This window comes from Astatotilapia calliptera, chromosome 18 (assembly GCF_964374335.1).
Source record: "Astatotilapia calliptera chromosome 18, fAstCal68.1, whole genome shotgun sequence".
NCBI lineage: Eukaryota > Metazoa > Chordata > Actinopteri > Cichliformes > Cichlidae > Astatotilapia > Astatotilapia calliptera.
In genome coordinates this window covers 11,777,794-11,797,675 of record NC_137439.1, presented here as the reverse complement: position 1 = coordinate 11,797,675, position 19,882 = coordinate 11,777,794, and the positions used below count along the sequence as shown (strand labels likewise).

Here is a 19,882-nt window from a genome sequence, read left to right as displayed (position 1 = left end):
ACGTGGACTCAAAGAATTGGTTAGATTTTCATAGTAAATGTCTAAAGTTTGTTTATGACTTTGCAAAACAATTGTTATTCTCAAGAATTCAAGAATTTTTACTTACTATAAAATTTCACACAAATGTCCTGAAACTTGAACTAAACTACTGTGCAAAAGTCTTGAACTGCACCTAATTTCTTTATATTTTGCTTCCACAGAGCAGGACTTCCTTGTAGTTTTTTTCCTAATTCCTTTTTTTTTTTAATGGTTTTGTCCAATCCCTCTCCGTGATTTCTAAAGGTCTTTTAAAGTTTTTCATTGAACATTGGCTGGTGTTTCACTCATTTTTAGTCCAGCCCTCATACCTGATCATTTTTGGATAAATACTTTTCGGGGGGGTTAAAACCATCTAGCAAGTACTAAAAAGGATCCTAACTCAACGAATGAATGACAGTTGTCTACATGTAACAGACAACTTGGAAAAGAAACCATATAAAATGTTATATTTAGGTACTTTATCACAGAGAGCCTGATGGGGGAAAACATGTAGCTTGTTGCAATTGATTTAATGGAATCTACAAAAACTGCAAATCATAACTTACATTGACAGACTTAAAATGTCATTTTTTGCACTAATAAGGTGATTGCCAAAGAGCTATCAGCTGGCAATTTTTTTTAATCCCAGCATGGTGTGCACTGTGTCCTTAAAAAGTTTGAGGAAACTGGAAAGTAGAAGACAAAACAAGTGACAGCCCTAAAATTTAATTTCCAGGAAAAAAAAAAATTCAAATCCTTAAAAGACCTGACACAGGACCCGAGACATGGTTCTGACCTTCAGTTGATTCGTCTACTGTTCACCGTTCGTCAGAAAGGGCCTCAGTAGCAGGGTGGCTGTCAAGAAGCCATTCTCATGGAACGGAAATGGGGACAAAATGTTTGAGGTATACCAGATTGCACAATAACTGGACTGACAATAAGTGGCAACATGTCTTACGGAGTAATGAATCCAAAATTGGCATTTTTGGGTTAAATTATTATCAATATGCATGGGGGAGGTCAGGGGAATGAGGTACAACACAGAGTGTCTACAGTCATCTGTAAAACATGGCAGAGATGCATTTCAGCCAATGGTTTGGGGGATCTTGTCAAAACTGATGGAATTATGAAAGCAGAAAAATACCATCAAATTTTCATCTACCGTGCAATACCATCTGGAAATCCACTGATTAGCAAAGCCTTGATATTTCAGCTGGCAATGATCCCAAACACAATTTCAATGCAATAAAAGCATACCTTGATAGAAAAACACAGAGCATGGATCTCAACAGTATTGAAGCAGTGTGGGATCATCTTGACAGAGAACGCAACAAAAGGCAGCCAACATCCAAAGAAACATTTCAACTGTCCTTCAAGAAGCCTGAAGGACTACTTGAAGAAATGACAGGAAAGCTTGCCTTTGAAAATCCAGGCCGTGTAGAAGAATAAAGATGGTCATACCAAAAATTGACTTTCAAGTTTGTTAGGATTAGACAAACTTTTGTCCTTTGCCTATACTGTAATTCCATTTATGCTTGCACCTGTACCAATAAGTCATTGCACCCATTTCTCATTTGTCTGGAAAAAAGTGGAAAAAAGAAGGCTGGCCCTAAATTTTGCACAGTACTGTAAGTTAATATGATAAAATTGCAGTACTGCAACATTGACTACTTGTAGCTTTCATACTCTTTCCTGTCACTTTGGGATTTTAGTTGATCAAGTACAAAGAGAAGCGGACGTATCCTTTAATATGTCAATTAAGCATTCAAAATGAGCATATATTAATATTATACCCCCTTTTTTTTTCTTTTTTTTTTTTAAAAGTACTTGGAGTACTTGGGCATTTTGCTTTAAGTGATTATACTTTAGTAAATGATTTGAAGGCCCCTTCTATCATCAATGTGAATGCAAGTTTCTTGCAATTCCCCCAATTGGTATATCAAGAGAGACATGAGCTACAAAGGATTTTTGTTCTTGCTACCAGAGCCATAGTTGTTCATCTGTTGTAGTTTTTTCGGTGCTCATTCATGTCATGCCAAATCAAGGAAATGACTAAATCACTCTGGTCTGTCAAAATGATTCATGATGTAAATTGTGAACTCAGCATGAGGTCACAAGGTGTCAGCTGCTCAAGGGCATATTTACATGCTTGCACTAATTACAGAAAAAAGGTTTTTAGAACAACGTGTATTTTTGCCACCATTAAACTCATGAGTCAGTTTTGCATTTAAGCCGTTGCAGTGAAAATGGTATAGTAAGTGTTCTACTTTAAATATTTTATAGCAGGAGAGCAGTTTAGCACTGACACTCTTTTAAGTAAAACCAGTAAAGGAGGTTTTATTGTCTCCATCAGTTACAGAGAAGAACAAAACTGTTTTATTAAATTGCAAATGTATTGTGCGCTAGATTTCGGTTTCTTGGTGCTGTAAATATTCTGTGGAGAAGAAGCACTGAATTAGATTTCCACATTACAAGTTTTTACCCTTGGAACCTCATAGCCTTTGGCACTTGGTATTTTGCCTGAGGAAAGGAAACCAGTTCTATTCATACTGTGCCTGTCATTAAGTCGTAGCACAGCTGCATCATCATATCATAAGGAGCCACCCAGGGAGAGCCAGCGCTAGTTTTTTGTTTCACTGTCTGCAGATTGATTTGGAATATAAAGTACTAATATGAGCGAGCTGAGAATCAGTGTACATGCTACAGCAAATATTTACTGTGAGTATAATGTGTTTTATTCCTCCAAAGGAAATATGCAGACGTGCAGTCCTTCATGGGTTATGTCTTTAAAAACAGATAGTTATCCATCTTACTTGATGAGTAATGTGACTGACAGCAGAGATAATTAGAGATTAAATTAATTATATTTAAAACTTCATCGTCCTATTATAGTTCAAATCAAATCGACAGTGTTCTGGCTGAGGCTTCCATGAAGTCTAATCATTTATTTCTCTGCTGTTCTGCAACTACTTAAGTGGCTCCCGTGTACCGTCTCCACCTGCCCTTTGACCTCTGCTCTCAATAGGGGACAGTAATTAAAGCCTGATTTCTCCTGCAGACTCTCAGCAGGATTAAATATTTCATCACCTCCCAACCCAGTGCTAAATAGGAGAGCTCCAAGGAATTGGGACACACCCACTAAGAGCAGAGGGGGATTTTCTAATGACACAGCAAGCATCTTATGATAAACTATAGGGTTAAAGAGCACATGCTGTACACACAAAGGGGATACTTAATCATCCAGTACCAACCGCGGGGAACAATTGATCATCTCCAGGGCTGTTTGTACTGCAACTGCACAGCTTAAGAGTACAACCACAACAGTGCAGCTATTTTTCTTTAAAAGATATTTCTTTCCACTTGTTGTAATAATCTAGGCTAAGGAACATGTTCAGGGTCACCAAAGCTTTACACCTCGGTAGGCACTAATATTTCTTATGGCACAATGCAACTGAATAGATAAATTGAATTCACTGTTAGATGGTTATGAAGGCTTCAGGATGATTGTATTTTTCATATAGCCTTTTTAGTTAGAAACTCTTTTAAAAAAAGGCAGATTAGTAATTTATCATTTTCTTATCTCAAATTCTAATCAATTAATATTTCATCTAGTATTGTAAGTTTATGCTTGGTTAGAAAGCTGTATCCAAAGACTGCAGTGCCTTGCATAACACTAACTGCTAATTAGATAGTAACACATACATTAAAACATAGCCCTATTATTTCAGATGCATTAAAAGGGTTCTGAAACGCACTGACACTATACAAATGCTAATGAAGTCCTGTTCAGCGACTCAAAGCTGCATATCAAGTTCACTCTATCTACAGTGTTGCTACTTTCTCATGGTAACCTTGGATAACTGATCAGTGGTTTTACACAGTAGGATTCCTAGACTTCCAGTATAGAGGGGGCAATGAATGCCTTTCAAGCACTGCAAATGTTGACTTCAAAATAGTCTAATTAAATTCTAAATGAAGTCAGATGGCAGACAAAGCAGGTAAAATGAAGAAGGCAAGGAAGATTTGTGCTACCAGATATAAACACATCATATGGATATAGTTTACATGTCTTCAGGTATAAAATGGGCTCTTAGTTCTTGCACCAACATACTGTGCGTATACTCTGTCCTCGTTTACAGTGGTTTCTAGATTCTGTGTGAATTGTTAAGTGTTTACGTCCATTGTTTTCTGCATTGCAGTCTTCAGTCATAGCTTTCATCACCAGCCTTCAGTGGAATAACACATGTGTTAAATTGCCTGTATGATGGTCCTTGCAGGAGAGCATGTACAGTAAGGAAAAAACCCCACAAACTCTAGAAAACAGTGTGGGACTCGTGGTCCTGTTTAAACAATAGGCAAACGATTTATTTATGTATTTATAAACACGATGCAGTTGCGAATAAAAGCTCTTAAACCAGCTCCGCAAAACTAGAGCTCCACCATATTTCATTCATTTCTGAAATCCTTCATTCATAGAGCACACAAACTTTGCTCCATCGTCTGTGATAATGCGTTGTTGGTTCTTTAGCTCTTTTGCAAATGGATCACTAGTTCCCAATCATGGCTGGTTATTCTGCGTGGCAGCTGTAAACAGACTCTTTGTCACTCAGCGACTCAATGGATTTAACAGGAGGTCCACTTCAGATGCGCGATGCATACTAACATGAACATCTATAAGACAGTCAGTCTCCCCCTCAGGCTAAGTGGCCGGCTCGGAGACAATGTCATCCCTGTCAGAGTCACAGAGGGCTGCAGGTTTGATCTAGCTAAACACAAGACTTGGATGGAGAGGAAATGGAAAGAGCCGTTAACCTTTTCATTTGCTGAATAATGAAAAGGCAAATAAATGTCCCGTGCCACCGCTCATTTCTGTTGGCCGGTATTTTTCAGTCTTTTATGTTGACTTCACTTTTAAGAAGGGATTTATATAAATAGAGTTCTTATTTAGTCGAGAAAAACAAGTAATTTATTGCTGTAGCATTTACACAGCGGGCAGACAATCAATTAGTTGTAAATATGCTTTAATGCATTTGTAATTTATTAAATAACATTAATGGTATTGTTACTCAGTGTATAGCTGATTGCCCACATGTAAATGCATGTTGTGCTCACTAGTTTTACACTACATCACTAATTAATAATAATTGTAATGATAATCATAGTCATAATTATATTTATAGTAATATATCTATATATATTCATAAATGGCATATTAAGGAGGACTAATGTTATATGAACTAAGTCCTCGCTAATACTGTAACTTACTGATACCTTAATGCTTAATAGTGTGACATTATAAAGTGCTATTAATGCATTTAAGTAAAAGGGAATGTATACATATCTGACAGACATTGCAAAACCAGTGTAATATTAGTTTTAATCCAACAGAAGTTCTATTTAAATAACTTGTTATATAATTAAAGTTAGAGAGGATAAGAACTTGGTTTGCATTACATAAATCTCTTATTTCTTGTCTAAATGAGTAATTTCTGGAGACTCAGTTCGCTCTGAGATTTGGAGCTTTGCAGCATGCATGTTTGTGGCTTTCATAAAGGGACAATTTTTACACTTTATAAAGCAAACTGGCAAAGCAGAAAACTGTCTGTATTGCCAGTTGAATTCTACAAGAGCCTGCTTGGCCCAGTGGAGTATGTTAATTTTGTTTGTCCTGCATTTTCAGTGCGTACCAGGTGGTGGTGGAGGAGGAACGTCCACGCAGAGCACGAGGGACGGCAGAAATTTTGCGCTGCTACCCAGTTCCCATTCACTTCCAGAACGCCACGCTTCTTAATTCACAGTACTACTTCACTGCTCAGTTCCCCGCTGCTGGCATCCATTCGCCCCAGCCCTTTACTGTGGGGGACAACAAGACCTACAATGGGTACTGGAATGCCCCTCTGCTGCCACAGAAGAGCTACAGTATATATTACCAGGCGGTCAGCACAGCCAATGGGGTGGGTGGCTGTCATTTCTTATTATTTTATACAGCATTTTCTGCACTATAGCTAAACCATGGCTCTAAATTGAACTTGACTGGCAGTTAAACGTAATCAAGTCCTGTAATGACGACAATAACGTGCCTGTGTTTGTGTATTTCCATCTTACCAACAGCAACTAGATTTTTACATCGTGGTGTTACTACTTTAAGGTTGGGATGAGAATTAATCAAATATTAGTTTTCAATAGTGTATACAGTAGTTACCTAAAAATTACTGTTTTTGTTAACCTAAAATTAGTCAATCATACACTTTATGAAAAAAGTGTCACAAGAGTTTCTCAGCCATACAAACCTGAAGAAACATGAAGGTCCGTTAGCACAATTTTTGTGCTGATGTTAATATTTGGACCTTTGCAGTTACTGAGTCTATGGAGCACTGGCAACTTTTACTTACTATCCTCCTCAGCGCTCTGTAATCCCTCTGTAATTTTACACGGTCTCCCTCTTTGTAGGGTTGTTAAGTTGTTGAGGTTCTTTCTTTAACACTTTTACTTTAAAATTTAAAGCTGGTTGTAAAATATCTTGGAGGGAAAAATATAATAAATGGACTTGCTGCAAAAGGGTCTGAATTAAATTTGAAATGACCCATTCCTTGAGAAATGTATATAAAGACAGACTGCGTGGCTAGATACTTGATGTTATACCACTGTGCCAATGGGACTGAAAGCACCTGAATTCAGAGATTAAGAGGGTGTAGCTCAATATTGGCCTATATTGTGTATCTACAGTAGGATCTATGGGCTATGATGTTGCCTTATTTCCACAGTAGTTCAGAACAAGCAAACCAAACACTGGCTTAGAATGGGACTTTTGCATTTCTCTCATTTTTAGCTACCACCATAGGTTTTCCCGAATGCTTTGAAGTAAAGGTGGGAGGTGAAGTGAGAGGTATTCAGATGGATTTGCAAGTTGAAGCTATGCTGCTTGAGCACTGAATACTTTTACTACCTCCTCCGACCAAAGAATGACTGAAATGAAATAAAAATTCGAACTTGTGAAATTCTTTCTCCATTTGAAGCCTTTATGCGACACAGTGCCCTGCCTTGTCTCAGTGCACGCACAATACGCTTAAAGGACGCACAAACACAACTAAACGCTAAAGACAATATAACGATCACTGCCTAGGTGATTCAAAGGAATTAAGGTACTAAGCATAGTAACTGCTCACGTTGGCAAGCACATGCATGGCAACCTTGCCATTTCACACAGCTTCTGATAGGTGCTGCAGTACTCTTGTGAGTTTACTAACGACACTTTGTGTAGTCTTAATGGTCCGCAACAGGGTCAGGCTTGGAATGCAGAGCTCTGTGTCGTGACATGCCTCCCTCCATTCCTGTGGCCCTCTTCTCCTGCCTTTTGCTATGGAGCTCTATGCCAAATACCAGACAACTCTTTGATCAACAGCATTTAAGAGCGGCAGTTGTCCCAGTGGCAGTTAAGTGTGAGAGACAGGGAACAACAATAGGGGCTACCAATCGTACAGGTCGCAGCCTCTGTCATCAAGTGGCATTTGGCAGGGCTCTCCCTCGATGGAGCCGCAGCAGACAGCTCAATGGCAACTTCAAGAGCCTTGCCAATTGTGGTCCTGAATGAGAATCACCATAAACAGTCTCCTTGAGAAACACCAGCGTGTCTTTAAGGAGGCAATACAAATAGCATGTGAGCCTGGGCTGAATCCAGTTAGAAAGTTTTGCTCTTGAGAGTAAAGCACTGGCAGTCTGAAACCTTCCAGGGTGAATCAGTGAGTCGGATGTATTGTCTGACGGCGCTCTTCTTTGAACAAACAAAATGAAAGCGTCTGTGTTGATACAGCATAGAGCTCTGTCTCCGTAATGGAGACATCTCTGACATCATTTTTACATTCAATGTTTTGATTCACAGTGGGCAAATGCACTCTCTTTTATTAAGCCTTCACTGTCAATAGATGGTCCTAGAAGCCTTTATTAATGTCTGATGATTTTGGTATGATTTGTTTGGGCCTTTTAAACAAAATTAGCACTTAGAGAAGGTGTGCGCCATCCATACCTAGAATTTTTTTCAGCCTTCTGTTCAAATAAAAATCAAATGTGACTTGCAATGTTGCCTTTAATGAAATAACCATCTGACGGCTTAAAAGCCACAGTAATGGGAATGCACATGCACACAGGATCACATCTTTCTTTCTTCTCCTTATTATGCCTCTCATGGCCTCCCTCCCATGTGGTTTCATTGCTCATTGGACAGTTTGGCCGGGACAACACAGGGACACAGCACTCATGTCTTTTGTGCTGTATTACTCATTGCCTCCCTGTTCGTCTCATGTCCCTTTTCTTGTAAACCAGAATATTGTTGACAACAAATTTCACTGCCAACAGCGAGAGCAGTGTTTTCAATTTCTTTTTCTTTTTTTTTAATGTTGTTGAAGGCTGTTGTCAGAGCTGGAACTTCATTACATATTCAGAAAGTCTCCCTGACGTGTCATTTTTGGAGCTCTGCATGCTGGGTTGGTGTCGCTTGTCACAGGGCTCTGGTTTCTCCACAGTGGCTGACCACCTTGAGCCGCAAGCTGCCGACAGATCGCTGTTGGCTGACAAATCAGCAGCTCAGCACCACTAATCTGTGCTGTGGGCCCTCTCGCTTAACTGCGTTTTGTGTCACAGTCATTGAGCTCAACAGATGATAGGGGACAGCATGGAACTGGCCTTGCTGTTTTGTTGTAACTATGGGTTCTTACATAGGTGTTGTTGCTGCTGTAAGTCTGTCTTTGTGTGTGCATCTCATAATAACCTATTTCCCCATCTCTTTTCCTCCTTTTTATTTATCTCTTGGTACAGGAAACCAAAATCGACTGTGTGCGAGTTGCCACTAAAGGTAGGACTAGATCGGTTTGTGTGAATAGAGATGTTTACGACATGTACTTCCTAACGTCTCTTGCATTCGAATTCTGGGAACTAACAGAATTAACGTGTGTTTTTTTTTTTCTTTCTAAATGACAACAAAAGTGTGAGATGAGACAAAATTGTGTGATAAATGTAGTCAATTTATCGATTGAAGCGTGTTTTCCGTGACTTGGAGGCAGCCTGTGTGCCCACGGAGGTCTGTAGGTACTTAGCTATGCTGCCTCAACGTCCTGCTCCACACATTAGGGGTGATGAAGTCTAAGCACCATTGATCTGGGAGCAGAATTGATAAGGCCAGAGGGAGCCGTAGTCACACTCTGCTGTGGGCCGTGGGAGGTCCTGTCACACGCCCTGACAGTCTCTTATATTGTGTAGTTTGCATGCAGCCCTGCTATAGATTTCTTGGTGGAGTTCCAGATGTCTCCATCTACATGGCTCAATAGGCAAAAGCCAAAGAGTTCATGGGCTGTGGAATTTTATCACCTGTAGAAATATGCTTTAGTGCCCTACATTAGACTCATAAAGATATTACAGATATTAACCTTTGTGAAATTATTGCTTCTGCAGACTTGCTGGAACAAACTAAAAAAAAATCCCTGCTGTTACTGCTATTTAGTGTCTTTCATGGAGGTGTTGCATGATGGGACTTGTGTTCAGTGTGGCCTGTTTCTCTTTCTTTGTCTCTTTTTACTGCATGCCCTCCTGGATCCACTGACTATACACAGCCGCCATACTCGTGACTCAGCTCACAACCCCGTACATCCGCATCGTCCCAGCGCCCGGTGACAACCAACTAACAGGTCCGTTATTCTCTCCACAGCTTGGTAGTAGCGCTCTGGATTTGAATTCATGGGTGGGGGCACTCATGATTCCCTAAACAGGAGGGGGGGGGCAACAAGTGGAATGTTGCATGTGTGCATTTTTTTGTTTATCGTCTTACAATTTGCATAAAGTCATTATGATTAAATCAAAGACTTGACGACGTTGCCTTCTACCTTCATCTCCTCAGAATTACTGGACATTAAAGGCCCGTTTGAGGTGCGATTGTCATTTGATGTGTCAATGTTGGGAGATTTTTGACAGGAGTTAATCCCCTTTCATGAATATTTCTCATTATTTCTGGGAGATTAAGGGAGAGTCGGTGCTGGTTGTTGCAGCTGTGACAACTGCAAACACACAAAAGGAAGCTCAAGTGAAACTATTTAAATTCTGCTCAGTTTTTTACTTGTTGGTGCACAAATCGCCCAAGTTCACTGACAGCACAGAGTTGCGGTAGGGTGACGCACAGCCCCCGCGGCTCTATCGAGGATTTGTCACTGACGGCGAGATTAGCCTCTAACGGTATATTGGTACAAAATCAGCTCCATCAATCCAGACATGATGATGTCACCCGTCTTGAAATCCTCCACAGCCCGGGCCTTAAAATTGTATATTTTTAAATAAAGGCACTTGGTGGCTGTTGATAACGACACACCAGAGGAAGAACAATATGTCACAGCCGGCCCGGGATGGATATTTAACTTTTTGATAGGAAGAGAAAATGGCAATTCTGGAGAGAGAAGGAAGCTCACTCTAAGATATTTGACATAACAATTTGTCATTCTAAATTTACCTCTGGTGACAAGGAATAATGGTGTTGTTGAGGTGGACAGTTGTGATTCTGGCAGCATTGCCTTCTGAGTGCTTCTTATCACTTCTCAAGGAACAGATGCTGTTAAAAACAAGCTGTTTTCTCCCACATCTTCCTCTCTCTTTGTGCCTCTCGTTGTTGGCTATCTCCTTTCAGGCTAATATTTAATGTTTTTGTTATTTCAGTCATTTTTATCTTCTTGGGCATTATCTTTCCCGCCCTGCGTCTTACATTTTTCTACAGCCCAGCAACCATTTGCCTCAAATGTGATTAACCAAGGGTAAAGATGGTATGCACTTATCTCTCTCAGTGCAGCTTGATCCACAGAGCGCTGATGTCCACTAAGGGCAGAGCTAGAGGTGGTCTTTAGGACAATAGGGAGTCACTTGCTGTTAGGATTAGCATTAGTCTTTGTTTGTACTAATATTTATGGTCCTTGGAATATTGGTGCACTGATTCCACACTGTCAAATCAGTGAGAAGATATACTGAATATATAGATTAGTACTTGGGTATTGGCTTAATGTGGCACAACATAAAATGGTCACGAGATGTGCTCGAATCTGTGCTCCATTTGTTTGACTCTTATCCATCACTGTGTTTTTCAGGAGCAGCCACTCATAAGCCTGATGCAGTGGAGCCCGAGAAGCAAACTGACCACACCGTAAAGATCGCAGGGGTCATCGCCGGTATCCTCCTCTTTGTCATCATCTTCTTAGGAGTGGTGCTGCTCATGAAGAAAAGGTAAGCTTTTTTTTTCGTCCCCCTCCCCCCTTTTAGTTTTTGAATGACTATTTCAGATTTGTGGAAGTGGCTGAACTTACTTGCAGAGCACCAACAAATAAGTAGTTTCAGTTTCATCAGTTTGTATATTTTTCCCTCAAACAGTAGCATTGTCAGTGTTGTAGTAAATAATTAATTTGATTATGTTGATACGCCCCATTAAGGCTGTTTACAGCCATGAGATACAGTGTGCCATGAAAAATTAATCCGTTTCCACGGCACCCTCAAACAAATGTGCAGCGCCTCAGTGACACTGGGATGGGAAAGAAATATGTTTTTGAGTGCCGTGGTACGGAGAGAGGCGTGAAGGAGATAAGAAAGAAAATGTGATGAAAGGCTCAAAATCAAAGAGGATGGCCGTATAACTGAAGGCTAAGTTTACATTAGCCCCGGACCCAATACTGGAGAGAGGTCTTCTGTACATATCCCAGCAATCAGGGGAGCTAAAGCTCAGCAAATATCAACCCCCTTTTGTCCACGGCGAGGCTTAAAATAATACAGTGCCAGTTTCTGCAGAGATTTCTTCATTCCCAAGTAAAACTTATTGTGCGTTGCATATAATTTGTCCTTTTGATATGAAATTGCATGTCTCGAATTCAAGTCTAAAGGTCAGCACATTAGATCAAGTAGATGTAGCTGAGTGGGAAGACATAGTTATGCACTGATATAATCACTGTGTTTCATGTTTATTTTTGACGGTAATATAAGATTCTTCATACAGCAGGGCCTTTCTGCGTAGCACAGCAATCAGTGGGTGGGTGTGAAAATCGGCACACAGTAATGGAATTGTTTTCAATTAGCCTTAATCAAACCGGAGATGGAGATGACTTCATTGGTTGAATTTTGTGTAATTTACCGTTATCAACAGGGAATCAGAGTTGTGTTTAGACATTCAAACGTCTCATTAAGTTTCAACCTTGGAGGTCAGATATGGTAATTTTTTTTATAGGTGTATCAAATTATGTGTTCATAAAAGGGGGTTTTGGTACTGTACTGAGACCCCTTACCAAAGCATGACATGACTCCAAGCGATCACCTTTGCCCTCACGATCACTAGTTTACCTCCACGTATGCCACCATATCTGATTTTGTTCATTTCTTCTCTTTTTTCAAACATTAATATATTTTTACTTTTTCTTTCCTTTTCATTCCATCCCCTCCCCTCCTCCACTGCTTAAATCCTACCACCACCCCACTCGGCAGAAGAACCTATCACTCCTACACTTACTACCTGTAAGTAACCACTTTGTGTAATGTTAGTGCCATGCTTCTCACCCACACACTGTTTCCCATGCATGCAAAGAGCCATGTCATCCTCCTCCTGCCCAGAGCTATTACAGAGGCCCAACTGTAATCTCTGCTGGAGGAACGGAGGACGCCACTCCAATGCATCTCCACACGATGAACAGATCACAATGTATGTCACATTGGCTCAACTTCTGATGAAAAGAAGAAAGACACGCCTACACCCCCACAAAATAAACCTGCCACAGAGATGTTATTGCAGACGTAGTTTCTGCCAGATTTATAAGGAGTTTGTTTATCAAATGATGATGAACTTAACTGCCTTAATGATTGTACTGCTGCCGAACTCATCTTATGAAAGAGAAGAAAAAAAAAATCAATCCAGCACCACTGCTTTTTTTTTATTTTTTATTTTTTTTATTGAGTGTGAATTTTTCATTTGCCTCAAATGATTTCGTCTCTGTTGACTTGTCAAAGCTAGATTTCTTTTTCTTTTTCTTTTCTTTTTTTTGAAGTGCTTATCGCAGTGCATCTACACTTCAGTTGTGCCCAGAACTTCAATGAGCTAGTCCAAATATTTCACTTTTTCTAAACTTTTATATACTCTTCAGATGCAATTGACAACTCTGAGCCTGATTAACCACACTTGTAGTTTAATTACCCACAAATTTTGAACATCGCTAACATGTTGACTTTATCGATTTGGCTCCATGTGCATGTGATAATTTGTAGTATTCTTTACCCCCCACACCATCCTGTCACACTTTCATCAAATCATCTCAAATTTCTCATGCTTTTTCTCCCCCCCCCCCCCCCCCCCCCCTTTTTTTTTTTTCTTTTTTATCCAGCATGGTTTTTGGACTTTTTTTTATTTTGCGCAACCATCCCATTGATTCTATGGTGATGGTGGAGTTGTGTCTTTAGCTAACAAGATGCTTGCATCACTACAAAAAAAGCTGATGTGATCATAGAATATCTCTCTATTCTATTTCAATGTCTCCGACATCACAAAACAATAACTGAAGCGCGCCTTTATGCGCTCTTAATGTAACAGATGATTCCACATCACACTGCTGAATGGTAAAGAAGCTTATTCTGCAGCTCTGCTTTCCCTGCTGTAGCTCATAGGCTCCCTCTGTAGTCTTTGTGATGGATGCCGACTAATCTGTCTTGAGATGACTGTGATCAGAGAAGAGAATGGAGGCTGCCTCGCATCAAAGAAAATCTCAGAATACACCTGGAGATAATACAACCCTGAATACTCCGAGTGTCACTCATTTTAGATCACAGCTGTCTAGAATGGAAAGCCCCAATGACTTAGAAGAGTAGTGCCTTCAAAGCTGAGCGCACACATCGGCCAAAGCTAAGCAAGAAAATATTGGTTGCTGTGAAATCATCAAAATAGCAGTTTTGTATTCTTGGTATTTTATTGTTACTTACACGTGTTCTTCTCTTGGTTTGATGCACATTTTTAAAAGGAGGAGAATTTTATCAAAACAGCCGATTCCTTGCCAAAAAAAATGTCAATGCAGTTCTTCAAGAAGCGTACAACAGAAGCACGTACAATGATTCATTGAAATGCTTCAATTAATCATTTTACATCAGAAATTTAGGATTTATTAGCAAATTTTGGTGATAGTGGTGTCATAGTGATGCACTTTATTGTGTTTGCTCTGATTGGCAGGTTCCAGGTCACTTAAATTAACACATTCCACCAGTTTACTGGATGTGTTCAGAAGACAGCCCATGTTAAAAGCTTTTGGAAAATCCCTTCAAATAGGCATTTTTTTCCCTTAGTGTTGATTTCTGTGGCAGTGAGGTGATAGTGGAATGCCAAATGTTGTGACTCCCCTCTAAAAGTGTCAAGATAACAACATGATATGAGGCTAGTAAAGAAGGATTAATGGTCCCCTTGAGAAAATGTGCTGTATATGCTGCAATATAGGCATACATAACACTAGAGGAAAAAGTTTTTTAATATAGATACAGAGAGAAAGAAAGACAGGTATACTTTTTTTTTTTTTTCCCCCCCCCCATATTTTAACTCTTTCGCAGGTTCATTGTAACAAGTACATCGCCTCTGCACAACTGCTACAATGAAACATCTACAACGCTGCGAAGGCCTCAGAACATTTTCTTACAGAATGCATATTTATTCTTCAGTTGCTAAAGAATATAATACACATTCAGAAAGTAATATTCACATGACAAAAAAATTAATGATTTGACTAACTTTTTAGTTTTTTGTTAACATATGTTATCGAAAGGTATAATAGGTCATCAGTTAAATGCATAAGGATTTTAAACACTAGGCCTTCTTTACTATGTGATGTGTGTGATGCAGCTGTGGGCAATGAGTAGCTGGTATTTAAAATGGAAAATATTTGAATCGATAGTACGGCTCCCAGTCTGCCCCCCTCCTGTGTATACCTTTCGTGTCATATGTCAGCGAAGCTAGAATGGAACAAAGCATTTCCCATGAGGGAAGTGCATATTCATGTCAGCTAATTGGGAAGAACTCTTAATTATTTATTTTTTTCCTGGAGTTATGTGAAAGCTGAAAGGTTGCATCTCACTGCTGAGGTGTTGTGTAGGGAGGCTTTATACGCCTCAAGCAGTCTAAGCCCAGCTAACAAACAAATATAACTCATATGCTCAATATTTCCAAGGTTTCTATTGTCAACTTAATAAAAGACTGCATTTTTAGACAACCTCCACTTGAGCAGTCTCTGAAATTCTGAAGTCTGCTATGAGCTTGCAACACCTCTACAATTGATGAAAACCATTAATGCTCTCATGCATTCATCAAAGTCTTTTAAAGGCATGAGAGCGTACTGCTCTCGCCAAAATATGCACTTTAGGTATATTGCCAGAGGTGGCTGGGAGGGCTAACACGCAGCACATCAATCACAGTGCTCATTAGCAATGCGGTTACATGTGTGATCAAATATATGACCGTTCTTTAAACAAGTGGTCATACCGGCCGCTGTGGCTGCTGCTGGTGGGGACAGTTGAGATCAATTGGCGTGGTGCAATGAGGGTGGTTGGGTGTTGTTACACTGAGCATGTAACATGTGAAACTTAACGTGTCTCTTTACACTTCTTCATCGAAGAAAAAAGCAAATGACTGTTTTTAAACAATTAAAAAAGAAAGATATAAGTTTTATCTTTGTTACTATACAAATATATTACAATATATCAGTTTAATGTGCCAAACCAATGATAATCTTTAACTAAATATAACATCAAATACTGTGTTGGCGCTTAAATTTCAAAATCCACCTCACAAGCTGCACAGCCTGCCCTTTAGTTTTGTTTGCATAAAGCATTTATATTATTTTTTTTAATGTTGCTGCAATTATTTTATGACAGATTTTATAGTTTAAAATTTGATTAAATATTGTATCCAACTGTAATTCCCCTCAGTTCTACAACACAGTCTGCACCAAACGGCACAGCTCCAACAACAAAAATACTGATAATATGTTAATCTATCAATGATAATAGATGCATAGTGACTGTTTATTGTTGGTAAATAATAAAGCAACCTGCACGCCACTTTCCCTGCCAAAATACCAATCTGTCTCGCAACATTGTATTTACGAACGAGAGAGTAAGCTCTAAATAGTTGGTAGTTTGTTAAACTGTAATAACTATATGGATTTCTTCATACAGCAAAATGGGAAAGACACATATGGAGACGTATAAATCATTGTCCCAATTCTTCATAAATCTCATTTTTCATAGTCATCCCCACTGCACTCGATGTCAGAATAGGAGGCCTGCTAAATGTACAATGTATAACACAATGTGCTCAGGGCAAACACCTTCATTAAACCTTACAAGTCGAACATGTAGCAAGAATCACATTAATTGGTACAAGCCTTGCAGAGTTTTGCACCTACAAGCTCTGCATGTTGATGAGGAAGAGCACCTCGAGCAGGCCGAAAAGATGTCAAGCATGGAATGATGGAGTTTAAATGATAGATACATTATAAAACGCCGAGTCACAAAACATCTGTTCATCCAGCTTAGTAAAAAATGGCCACGCTTTTCAGCTACAACATTAAAACCACCTGCTCAGTAATGTTTGTATCCCCTTTGTTTCACCTTACCATACCTTAGCAAAATGTAGGCAAGAGCATTGGCTGTGACGTTTAGATGTTTGCTGCAGTTCAGTTAAGCATGAGTTCAGAAAATAGCACAGGCTAACAATACCAATTTTGCTATTGTTTTCTGGAGAGTGCCTTTAAAAATAAAACGAATCCACTATAGTTGGAGTGGCTTGCTTGTGACTGGGACATTTTAGCGCTAGCAGAGTGGCTTGAGCTAGTAAATAAAAATGGCACACTTTTAGACAGCTGCTTATTAGCTTTGTTTAGGGCGCACCACCCAGCATCTAGACGGGCATTATGCAAATGTGTTGCATGTTGACGTAGGTCCGTATTAGGGGAAAAAAGGCTGAAGTGCTAATAGTGTTTTTAAGCATTATGTGATGTTTCAAAGTCCCATCAGTCGGACTTACTTTTTCCAGCACATCTCTCAAATACTTAATCTTGAGAAGTTAACACCTTGAACTCTTTGCCATGTTCATTCATATTAAGGGTCTCCTGATGAAAAGGGCCATTCATATCAAGGAATAGAGTTATGTAATGTTTGGATGTGTACTTTTATATATGCAATGGTAATGAGCTATTTGGTTCAGGTATTATGGCTAATCAGTTATATTTACAGTTGGTGAATATTTTTAATATACCCTCTTTTTTTTCTTTTTTTTTTTTTTTAACCAATGATGTCTGCTTAGCCTTGAATGAAACCATTGAGATTAAGAATCTCTTTTGTAAAAATAGCCTGTGCCCAGAAAAGCAGCAGTACCTACCATGTTTTTTTTCTAGCTTTATTTGTCATTATGTTGTTTTTGTTTCTGAATGAGTAGGAGCAGAAGCACCGTGTGCTGCTTCTGTGTTTTTGTTGCTTCATTCTTTTTTTAGTTTCTATAGATAAAGGGCCCCTTAGAAAATTTAATGAAGAGGCCCCGTCATTGTTTACGTTTTTTCGGACTTGATAGAGTAATTGAAATGAATTGTACATTCAATGAACAGTATTAAGTCTGTTTTTGATCCTAATACCTTTACCGATAGATACGACAACCTAATGGAAGTTTGCTTTGTAGATGAAGAGAAGTTTGAAATGAGACTCGGTGCAAACAGCTACCGAAATGCCCCCACTGGGTTAATCAAAGATGCTTCTGTTGCCCCTCCCAGCTGGATGTCAGTCAACTAAAACGTGCGCACACACTCATCCACCACGAATGTGTGTGTGGATCTTTTAATGAAGCCTTCTTTGTCCCAGTGTCAAAAGGTTTAGGCTGATCTGATGCTGAAATGAGGCCGACCATGCTGAGCTTGAGGTTTTGAAGCTCTTGTTTTAGAAGTCGCAACAGCGTCACCTCCCACAGAACACACATTCTGGCAAACATTTGCAGACATAAAATTTGTGCCGCGGCCTTTTTGTTGTAGCTGAACTCACGGAGTTGGGAGCTGTGCTCATTTAGATCCTAGATATGCCAGGCTTGTCATGTACTGAACCAAAGACAATCTCTCTAATGAGAGTTGCCTGATATAGTTACCTGGAGTGTTTGCACTGTCTTTACTTCTACAAACACCTCTGCCATCTGTATGTCTCAGCCCCCTCCCATATGCACATTTATTTTGGATTTTATTGTTGGGCATGCCTGCAAGTAATCACTATCATTTTTTTGTTGACATTGTTCCATGTGCAGCTTTACTCCAACTCTCCAGGGATAAAATAAATGGTCACATTCATCAACACCCAAAAACACTCCAATATACACTTCCTTATACTATCTCTCTCATCATATCAGGCCCTGTAATCTAGTCATCTATCATTAATTTTTCCCTTCTTACAAATGAGGAAACAATAGCATGCCAATTAATCTTCATCAAACACCCACGGTGCCTTGCAAACATCCCAGTATTGCTGGTGCTTTTCTCATTTTGGCACTGGAGTCTGTGCAGCCTCGTTTATCTTCAGCGCTCTCTCTTCAACTGTTTCACAGGCCAGGAAAGAGGAAATCCAAGATTTAGCAGGCTCAGAAATAATAACAGTGATACAGTATTAAAACCTGGATTATAGTTGTTCTTAATAGTCTTCTCCATGAGTGCACACAGTGCCGAATCTGTCTTAATATTGCCTGGGGTATATGCATCCCCCTGCCATCCTCACTCTTCCTTATTGCAATATGAAGCTATAATGGGGGGGAAAAAGAGACAACACTGGTATTTTGTTCCCAGCTCTAATTGCAGATTGAAGACAAAAAGTGGGTCCAGCAGACACAAATGTCACTAATTTGTCACTTTGCTTTCTGAAGAACGGATCCACTATTAGCCTCACGTCGCGGGCTTCAGAGCAAATGACTGTTTGAAGGCAGTGGGGGCCTGTTGCCATATGGCATGAGACAGCGACAAAATTGAATAAACAGAGGAGATTTGCGAAAACAAAGCAGCAGGAGTGCATCATTAGACAGCAGTTGTCCGTGAGAGAGACTGCAATCCAAATAGGCAGAGGGGTCACGCAGAGAGTAACAAAGTGCGAGGATCAGTGTGAGGGCTGCCATAGTTAATTCTTACACTACTTGCTCCCCTCCAGCTACAGAGCAGTGGCAGGCATCAGATATGGCTGTTGCTGCAGTATGTTCCCACTCTAGCTGTTTGCCATTCCTTTGTAGTTCATCTTTTGTGGAATTATAGGAAAGTTAACTCATCCGGGTGATCATGTGATTCGCTTATGTGAATATCCTTTTTAATCAAGGAAGTCAAAGGTCAAGGTCGGCTGCAGAGAGCAGTTGACTCTTTGTTTGGAACAGATTTTAAAAGTCCAACTTTTTTATATATCTATATATTTAAATTGTATAAAATCGTTTCATGCACATAGGTGCAACTCACTGATTCCAGAAACACATTGTCATTTAATTCCTCTGTATTTATAATACCCAGAATGGAAATAAGAATGAGTTGAGGAATAAGTAAGCACAAGTGGTTCATCACACCGCATCATGTTTTAATTACTTTTCACAGCTCATCAAAATAAATAGTTTCACTTCTTAAAAAGGAAAGAAATTCTACAGCTGTGCTTGCAGCTACAGCCTGACTGATATATCAGTGGATAATAGCTACTCGTTAACTGTATACTTATTTATTAGCATCGGATAAACTAAATTTTAAAACCAGAGACATGAGAACGCCCTTCAAACATGTTGGAGGGATGTTGTATAGTCGTTCCACCAAGAGGGCGTTTTGCAGTTCTCATT

General features: G+C 39.5%; 1 protein-coding gene across 4 annotated transcripts in view; it reads left to right on the top strand.

Annotated features, from left to right (window-relative positions):
* The window catches only part of LOC113011062 (protein tyrosine phosphatase receptor type M), a 161,067-nt gene that overhangs the window by 97,514 nt on the left and 43,671 nt on the right, over window positions 1–19,882 (top strand). For 3 of the 4 annotated variants that reach the window (XM_080293327.1, XM_080293328.1, XM_026150433.2), the window contains exons 12-16: window positions 5,699–5,972; window positions 8,830–8,866; window positions 9,621–9,695; window positions 11,133–11,268; window positions 12,511–12,540. In XM_080293327.1, coding sequence (XP_080149453.1) covers window positions 5,699–5,972; window positions 8,830–8,866; window positions 9,621–9,695; window positions 11,133–11,268; window positions 12,511–12,540 — 552 coding nt within the window. The remainder of the gene's footprint in view (window positions 1–5,698; window positions 5,973–8,829; window positions 8,867–9,620; window positions 9,696–11,132; window positions 11,269–12,510; window positions 12,541–19,882) is intronic. The other variant, XM_080293329.1, reaches the window with a different exon arrangement.